Source organism: Protobothrops mucrosquamatus, unplaced genomic scaffold (assembly GCF_001527695.2).
Source record: "Protobothrops mucrosquamatus isolate PMUCROS unplaced genomic scaffold, P.Mucros_1.0 scaffold10, whole genome shotgun sequence".
In the NCBI taxonomy this organism is placed as follows: domain Eukaryota; kingdom Metazoa; phylum Chordata; class Lepidosauria; order Squamata; family Viperidae; genus Protobothrops; species Protobothrops mucrosquamatus.
Window position 1 is genome coordinate 3885647 of NW_015386397.1, and position 9806 is coordinate 3895452.

The following is a 9806-nucleotide window of genomic DNA, read 5'->3' on the forward strand; positions in this document are numbered from 1 at the left end:
ATCTTCAGAGACAAAGAGATTAGAATAGAATTTTCCAGAGTAAGTAGATACCCAATGAAGGGATTGACCAGTTACCTACATCAATATAGTATCTGCTGGTTACGGTTAGGCTTATGGGACAGGAGGGCAAGTTCTTCCCAATAAATTTTCTGCAGGTTTTGGTTACTGAATACTGTAGATTCTTGTGGGAATTTAGCCAGTGAAATACATTTTCAGTGTAGGTCATCCATTCATCCTTCCCTTTGCAAATTTCCCCCAGTGGGTGTTCTTTTACCGTGACTGATTGTCTGGTGTTTTGATATTCTGAGAGAACAGAAAGTGCTGCCTTCCTATTTCCTAGTCTACTTTTGCTACTTTTGTACTGCACGTTGGCAGTACAAATTCTTTTCAAGTATAACATATCTATACTTTTCTAAATGATTTCGGTTTTTTCCAGAACTCTCAGAATGTCAGGGAAAGCTTCAAGAACTCAGCCATATGCTACAAAGTTTGGAATCTCTCCACCGCATTCCCTCTGCCCCTTTAATCTCAAGTAGTCAGGTAAGGTACAGGTGTGTTAGTAGCATTTCTTTTCTACAAAGTTTTACATTAAAAAAAACCTAAGCAACATATTTGGTCAAAGGCTACAAGGTTACTTTCACACTACTTAGGGTAGTTATGAATCACTGCTGTAGTAACAACTACACAATCAGAGCATTCCTGCAATTAGATTATGATTAGCATTTTGATTTGGAATTGATCTTTGATGGTTGTACAGTTTGAGATTGCATCTTGATTTTACAGACTTCAACAGGAACAGAAAGACCCAGAAAGGCAAAGAGATCGACGCGGATCTGGTGCACTCAGAGCTTTGCAAAGGATGACACCATAGGCAGGGTGAGATGGTTTGGGGATGGATGGGGTAGACAGCATTTGGCACAAGGGTAGGAGATATAGAGTGAGAGAAGCATTCAATCACCAGTGGAGAGATTCTTTGCTCTGTGGAAGATCCCAATTTTAGATCTCCAGAGAGGGCTGGATGAAGGGCCCAAAGAGTTTCTACCAATCGGTGTGATTAATAGTGAACTATTGACCACAGCCCTAGGTTAAGAAGGGCCACTGTTGATTATGGAGATGAGGTACTTCTCTGGGATAGAGAAAGGAATCATCTTAAGGAATTGGAGAGGAAAGAATTTGTGATAGGGAAGTTTTTGTGGGTGCCTAAAACCAATTGGTTTTTCTTCTAGCAGGTGGGACGCCTGCATGGCTCCGTTCCCAACCTCTCAAGATATTTTGAGTCCTGTCAGAACCAGGCCATGTTTAGCATACCTCCAGAGTATAGCCAACTCCAAAGAAGTTTCTGGATCTTAGCTCAGAAAGGTGAGATCAGTGCAGATATTAATAGTTGTATGAAAAGCTCAGGGATAACTGTCTTATTTTTACTATGGTGTAGTGGGAGACACTGATTTCCATCTTGGACTGTGGAGAGGAATGAAGCCATTGTTTTATGGACTCTGACTATTTTCTTTCTTCCCTTCTTAAATTCTCCAGAGAAATGTGTTTCATCACAGTTAGTCACAGCCATGAGATCTAGAGAGTTCTGATTCCTTTTGGGACCTATATAAAATGTACAGATTTTGTTGATATATTATATAACTTTACTTTTGGAAAATAGGGGAAGCGTACATAAAAGGAGCCTAGCCTATCTGTTGCTCTCCAGATATATTGGATTACAACTTCCACCATGCTCCGCCAATAAAGCTATCTAAGGGATAGCTTTATCCCCCTTCAGTAGGGGAAACAACGTTGTGTCTTTAAAGATCTCTCCCCAGCTCCTAAAGGCACACTGTCTCTCTTGCTTGCACACAAACATCAAATTAACTCTATTTTGTGAGATTTCATTGGACCTCAAGAATACATCAAGAATAGGTAATATTACATTCCAGAAGTGTTGGACTACTCTTCTTGCTATTGCTTATTAATGATGACTGAAGCTCATAATGTCTGGAGGCACCATCTTGTCTATTTGAGTATGTATTAATCTCACTTTGATAATTGCAGTCTAGAAAACTAGAAATTTGAGGTTCTTCAAGAAAGTTAAAATTCGGAGAATTCCGGAATCTTTTCCTGATATAGAATCCTCTGCACTAATTGAATATAATGCTGTCTGTAATTTTTTCGTTGCCAGTTCACGGTTCTCTCAGCAGTGTCCTGGCTGTGCTGAACTCCGAGCGTGACCGTCTTCAAGAATTGCAGCAGATATTAGATCTGCAACGTGACACTTTGTCTTCTGCACAGGATGACCTTGGAGATGGCATCAACTCTACTACAACTGTTGTAAGGGGTCATGATCCTTTGAAAGAATTATCTTAGCTTAGCTTAGCTTAGCTAAGAAATTCCTACATCCCACAGCCCAGAACACGCACAGGTCATTTTACATGAATTGAACGGATCTCCCCATCACCCCATTCCCATCATATTTCCTGTATTTGTAACAACTAGTGCTTGGAAAGATGATGATGATGCCATTCCAGCTTTATTTCGTAATACTCAGTGTGGCATACAATATGTTCCTGCTTCCTGTTTTTCCCACAAAAACAACTCTATGAGGTGGGTTGCGCTGAGAGAAAGCATCTGTCCCATAGTCACCACCTGGCCTTCATGTTTACTGTGGGACTAGAACTCAGTGCCTGGCTTTAGTCTACCCCAGTGGTGGCGAACCTATGGCATGTGTGCCAGAGGTGGCACTCAGAGCCCTCTCTGTGGGCACGTGCGCCATGCCCTAGAGATGGCAGTCATCCTCTTCAACCAGCCACCCACTAACTCGCCGAGGTCCCACGTAGCCGGATGCATCCCAGCACCCATCTGCTTGCTGGCCTCTGTGTGCGGGGGCCGATAGTATCAGGCAGCAGCCGCCCCGGCCCCTGCCTCGTCTTGCCTCACCTAACCCCACAAGATGAGCCTCCTGCCCACCACCCCACCCACCAGAGACCCCCTGCCCGGCCCCCCCAGGCATCTCTCTCCACATCAAGCTGGCCACGCCCACCCTGGCCACACCCACCCATCTGCCATGACCACCGTAGACACACCCATCCAGTGGGCCACACCCACCCAGTGGGCGACGCCCACCCAGCACCCGGCGATATATAAGTGGATTTTGGGTTGCAGTTTGGGCACTCGGTCTCTAAAAGGTTCGCCATCACTGGTCTACCCATTTAACTGGGAATAGGTGAGGATAACTACCACCAAATTGGTAAAAAGCTCTACCATTCATTCATGGCAAATGTATTTAGTCCCCTGCATGTGATTGAATGCTTTAAGTCAGAAAATAAGCCAGAGCTTAATTTCTTTACAATTTAGGAAATATTGAGTGCCCAGTTTTAATGTACAACCCTTAACATTCATTTCCTCATTTCCCCTGTGCAGGCTTCTCTTCAGACTCTTGACAATCCTGAATGTATGCGCCGCTTTCATTCTCTCTCCGTTTCCTCCGATACTACTCTGGATTCTTTTGCCTCATTCGGTGCTGATGAGGTAAACCTTTCCCTAAGTGAAAAGTAATTGGAATTGCTCTATGATCAGAAGTCACAGAATAGTTAGTGTATCTCTAGCATGATTACTGTGTATTAACACACAAATGCTTCCTTAAGCTGCACGAGGAAAGGATGGTGAGCAGCTAAGAGAATTATCACAAGGGAAAACAGCTTCTCTCCTGTTTTGTGGAATCTGACAGTTATACCTGTCCAGAGTCACAGCAGTGAGATAAGTGGTTATATAATCTTAATTAAATTTTAAAAATAAAAATAAATAAACACTGAACACTGGGCGCAGACTTGAACACTGGGTGCTATCTAACAAAATGAAATTCAGTGGTGAAAAAAAAAGCAAGGTTCTACATTTAGGCAAGAAAAACCAAGTGTACAGGTATAGTATAGGGGGTACCTTGCTCAATAGTAGTAACTGTGAGAGGGACCTCGGAGTCCTAATGGACAATCACTTAAATATGAGCCAGCAGAGTGCTGCAGCTGCCAAAAAAGGCTGCATTAACAGAGGGATAGAATCAAGATCATGTGAAGTATTAATACCACTTTACAATGCCTTGGTAAGGCCACACTTGGAATACTGCATCCAGTTTTGGTCACCACGATGTAAAAAAAGATGTTGAGACTCTAGAAAGAGTACAGAGAAGAGCAACAAAGATGATTAGGGGACTGGAGGCTAAAACATATAAGGAATGGTTGCTGGAATTGGGTATGTCTAGTTTAATGAAGAGAAGGACGAGGAGGGACATGATAGCAGTGTTCCAATATCTCAGAGGTTGCCACAAAAAAGAGGGAGTCAAGCTATTCTCCAAAGCCCCTGAAGGCAGGACAAGAAGCAACAGATGGAAACTAATCAAGGAGAGAAGCAACCTAGAACTAAGGAGAAACTTAACCAGTGGAACAACCTGCCTCCAGAAGCAGTGAATGGCCCAACACTGAAAGTTTTTAAGAAGAGACTAGATAGCCATTTGTCTGAAATGGTATAGGATTTCCTGCCTGAGCAGGGGGTTGGATTAGATGACCTCCAAGGTCCCTTCCAACTTTATTATTATTATTATTAAATGTTCCCTGTTACTGTAGAACTGGGTATTTTTTTGTCTGAGAGGCAGTGAAAGAAACCATGAAATCCTCTGCCTTAATTTTATCAAATGCAATCATGTGAAACTTTTATTTTGTTAATTTTATGATCCTCTATCCTCCAAGTATTGATACAAATTGAGAGTTCCAGACCTTTCAAAGTTCCAGACCTTACAGCATAAAAAGGCTGAATAAATTCTTTGTTTTATTTATTTATTCAGATTTTGTGCTACTTTAGTTTTAAAATTGACTCTGAATGATATACATACCCTATCTGGTTAAAAATACTATATGTAAAAAAAATGTATATAATATTAGGGAAGCAGGAACGGATGGGATTTTTTAACAGTTCTTGAAATATCAGCGTTTCTCATGATGTGGCCTAAATTATGTGACAAATCTTTCAGAAGGTGAGAAGTTTGATAAAAAGAAGCTAGTGAAAATAATTGTAGAAGAGAAGGGCACATTTCTTTCCAAAGAGACTGCTGAACAGGAAAAAGCATGTGTGAAGATAGAAATTCAGCAGCATAAAAAACGGGTGCTTTGTGGGGGGATGTTTCTTTGAAACAGTTTTTAACAACTTAATTTATATTTTGAGAAATGCTGCAACACTTTCATTATAGTTGCTTCTTTGGGCATCATCATAATCTGACAGCAGCTTCTACCTCCCTTCCTCTCCCAAGTTCTGTCCTCTGAGACTTGACCACTTGGCAGAGATGTTGCCATCCCTGGAATGCCAAGGGGGGGGGGGGAAAGCCCAAGAAAGGGATTAGGGTTTCATTCAGTTCCACTGCCTTCCTTCCCCCTCTTCTTTCCCGATGGGGCAGTTTCTATAAGTTGAATTCCACCAAATCAAATGGATCCTAATTGTTTTTGCAGCTTTACTTTGTTTTCCTAGAAAACAAAGGAGAAAATGTATCAATTTTTAAAAATAAGTGAAAAACAAAATGTGTTTCAGTTCCAATCCATCTGAAAAAGTCTAGAGCAAAGAAGGGTGAATTAGATTAGTGTTACTCAACAACTTTAACATATGTGGATTTCAACTCCCAGAATTCTCTAGTCAGTCAAGCTGGTTGGAGAATTGTGGAAATTGGAGTCTCCACATTTTATATATGCTGGCTGGGGAATTCTTGGAGTTAAAGTCCACACATCTTAAAGTTGCCAAGGTTGACAAACACTGATTTAGATTATGTCTCATCTTACACTTGCCCCCTAACCCTATTTGAAAGTAATATTTGAACTGACCTCTTTATTAATAATATTGAAAATTCAATAATAAAAACAAAAAATGAAGAATTTTTGTATTCCCTTTTTCAGCCAGATGCTCTCTTGGTTAAGGGACAGAAGCAACAGCTCTCAAATTGCAGCATTGTCTCTCTTTCGGATTCACACACTGAGTTCTTTGATGCCTGTGAGGTATTCCTGTCAGCCAGCTCATCTGAGAATGAGGTTAGTGACAATAGCTATGAAAAGTTTGCATTTCAGGAAGTCTTTTTGGGGAGGAGATATCTTGCCAAGAATTTGCCTGTTTCTTTTCCTTGTTGGGAGGGGCACATCTGTTTTGGGTTGTTTCTGAACAGATCTATGGAAATTCAGCATATAAATCAACTTGATGAGGTTATTCATAGTGAGCAGATGATGCCCAATCTTTATGGGAGGTCTCAGCAACAGGTGGAAATCAGGCTGGTAGAAGGAACCCTGCAGCTGGAAAGGAATAGCTGTGTTTTCAGAAGGAGTTGTCATCTCAAGGGAGTTGTCATCTTAAGCACGCATCTATTTTTGAAAGTTGAAAATTGAGGTGCAATTATTTGCACAATTCTTGCTGAATTTGTTATAATATGCCCAGCTGCAAGAGCTTAGGGTCAGCTCAGGGCAATAGCATAGACAGGTTTTCAGTGAATCATTTACCCCATCTGCTGGCAGCTAAGAAATAGCTATTAGCTATGCCTAAATGTGCAATTACATTTAGCCATTGAGTATATACAGTTTATTGCATATGCAGTGCATCTCAGCTATAGTTTATCTGGTTGTTTTATTATTCGTTAGAAATGATCAATTGGTCAGGTTAGCTTTAATCTAAGGCCAAAGGGATGGTTTCATGTTCCTTATAACATAACAATGTATTCTGTTTTTTTTAGATTAATGTGATCATCACTTCTCTCTATTTTTTCCCATTTCTCTTTCTTCCTTTTGCCAATTAGTCAAGAGCCAAGCCACCCACCCCTTCTCCTAGCAGCTGACCTTCCCGCTCCACTTTCCAATCAGCACCACATACCCCAAACCCTACCGGTTGTTTTCAGCCCCTGCCTCTCCTGGCTTACTTTTTTGATTGGAAAATGCCAGCTTAGCAGAATCCAGACCTTTTTTTGCTTTTTAGCTTAGATCTTTCCTGCCATTACCATCTTTTCCCACTTGGAAATAAATCTAGATTCTTGGGATAAAGTTAGGACCTATTCCTATGTCTCTGGGACATGCTGCTCCTAAAGACACTTTTCTGCCCTTTCAGAGGCCTCTCAATTTGACCGTATCCTCCCTCCTCTCAGGCAGCTCCATGTCACAACCTTTACTGGAGTGTTTCTCAACCTTGGCTACTATAAGATGTGTGGATCAACTCTCAGGATTCTCCAGCTAGCCCATGCTGCTAGGAAATTCTAAGAATTGGTCCAAACATCTTAAAATTGCTAAGGCTGATTTACTGTCCCTGTATTATGGAGCTGGGGGTTCTGGGTACTCTTTTGTTGTTGTTGTTATTGCTCTCTTCCTTCCTTCCTTCCTTCCTTCCTTCCTTCCTTCCTTCCTTCCTTCCTTCCTTCCTTCCTTCCTTCCTTCCTTCCTTCCTTCCTTCCTTTCAGTCTCCAGGTCCTCAAAACAGTCAGCTTTCACAAAAAATGAATATAAGAAGCATAAGGTTGTATAACTTGTAACTGTTTTAATACATGTTTATAGCTCCAAATTTGATACCAATTATCATAATTTAAATAGAAATACTAGACATGCCCATTTTGGATTGAGCAGGGAGAGAACTGAATCTATCATCCATCTGCCATCTAAATTTTTTATTTTGGCACTTCTAAGGCCCCTATTCTCCCTTATAATTCCTTATCTTTAAACACTGACTTGCTCTTCAGGTATCAGGTTGCCCATTTATTTATTTATTTGTATGATTTTTCTTATAGTCACCCATCTCTTGCAAGTTAGTCTAGATGATTTTCAAGGATTAAAAAACATAAATATTGACAAAATATCCTCAGTTCTAAGGATAAACAATAACTTATGAGGTGTTTCTCTTATTATTAATATCTCTTCATCCATTATTCTTTCCTGTTTTAACTTTGCTTTTATAATTTTTAATTATTTTTGATAATTATTATATAATTGTTTTAACAAATGATTGTCTTATTGTTTTAACAAATGATTGTTTTAAATAGGGACAATTTTTAACGATTTTAAAGAGCCACAGCTACCAATATTTGGGTTTTAATTGGTTTTTAGTAGGGGAAATTTTTTGTATGATGTTTTAATACGCTGTGAGCCGCCCTGAGTCCCATGGGGAGAAGGGCGGCATATAAATTCTGTTAAATAAATAAATAAATAAATAAATTTACTGTTTTTACTGTATTGTTGTAGGCTGCCCAGAGTCACTTTCTGTGGGATAGGAAGCCATATAAACTTGATAAAAATCAACAGCAGTGCTCATCTAACTGCCTGACCCAAATGCCTGGGGAAAATTAGATATATTCTCTATTTAAATTTGTATCAACCAGAAGCAATCTTACTTACATTGAGTATTTTATGGTTATGAATTAAAGAGTTCTCCTGCTCTTTCACTTTTTTATATAGAGAAAAGAAATAACTTGTTTTCTATTAATCATTCTTTAGAGCTTAAAGCTTGTGTTTATGAGATTCCTACTGTGATTAGAGGCTACAGGTTGGATAGTATCTGCCTCACCTAGGCAAAATTCTCTTCAGCATAAACCTATTAAAGAATGGATCCATAGGAGATCCATCCTTCAGTGTCCTCTCACCTTCTGATCCTGCCTAAGTTTTCCTACATAGCAGTCCCGTTCTTTCCTTCCTTTCTTCTTGCCCATTTTTGCTCTTCCCTGATAGCTCCTTACTGCTGTGGTCTGTGTAACCTCCTGTTGCTCCTCCAGGCCACGGATGATGAATCCTGTGTCAGTGAAGTCACCAACAGTATCTCAGAGGACATGGTGGATATGCCAGGAAGCTCTGACCGTTATCACAAAGGTACTTGATCCAAGAAATGGGCAGGCGGGTGCCCATAGGGGGAGAAACCTCAGTAGGGAGCTGGGGTTGAAAGATAGGGCAAGGGGAATTATCATGCTTTCCAGTAATAACGGGATTTCAGCTTTCAGAAATAACAATACATTAGCCATGCTGGCTGGATGTTTTTTGAGTTGTCATTCCAACATGTCAGATGAGTGTCAGATTATGGAGGATTGAGTAAAAATGATGTTTCTGTAACCTGACACCCTCATGAAGTGTTGAAATTGTGATTCCAAAAATAAGAACAGATTGGTTAAAAACAAATATTGGAAGGTAAATTAGAAATGTAGATTGGAAAAGGTCTTCATATATCTTCTACGTGGTCTTCCTTCCATAAGAAGTGATGTGTAGAATTTACTATTGTTAGATATAGTGATGAAGCTATGTTATGATTTTGGCTTGACTGAGCAGATTCTTAGATGACAGAATTGATTTCTATATATAGGCTGGTAATTATTTTTTTTGTGTGTGTGTATACGTGCCCATGCGTATGTGTGCATATGTACACGCACCTTTGAATAAGTCTTGACTTCTGGACATTGCCTGAATGAGTCTGTATAGTTTTCTTGACAACGTTTTCAGAAATAATTGCCACTGTCTTCTTCCTAGCTCTAAGAGAGAGTGACTGATCCACCCAGGTGAATTCATGCCTAGGCAGGAATAGAATTCATAGTCTACTAGTTTTTAGTCTATGCATTTATCCACTATATCTAACTACAAGTTCATTTATTTATTTATTTATTTATTTATAATTTAATTTATACCCCGCCCTTCTCCTCATGGGACTCAGGGCGGCTAACAGCCTCATAAAAACTACAATACAAATACAATAATTAAAAGCCGAATTAAAAAGAAATATTTAAACAGGCCGATCAATTAAAATTACCCTTAAAAATCCCCTGAAACTTTAAAATCATTAAA

General features: G+C 39.8%; 1 protein-coding gene across 1 annotated transcript in view; it reads left to right on the forward strand.

Moving 5' to 3' along the window:
- Positions 1 to 9806, forward strand: part of OSBPL7 (oxysterol binding protein like 7) — a 39205-nt gene that overhangs the window by 11687 nt on the left and 17712 nt on the right. The window contains exons 7-13 of the mRNA XM_029283036.1: positions 437 to 540; positions 784 to 876; positions 1230 to 1359; positions 2168 to 2313; positions 3406 to 3513; positions 5916 to 6047; positions 8753 to 8846. Coding sequence (XP_029138869.1) covers positions 437 to 540; positions 784 to 876; positions 1230 to 1359; positions 2168 to 2313; positions 3406 to 3513; positions 5916 to 6047; positions 8753 to 8846 — 807 coding nt within the window. The remainder of the gene's footprint in view (positions 1 to 436; positions 541 to 783; positions 877 to 1229; positions 1360 to 2167; positions 2314 to 3405; positions 3514 to 5915; positions 6048 to 8752; positions 8847 to 9806) is intronic.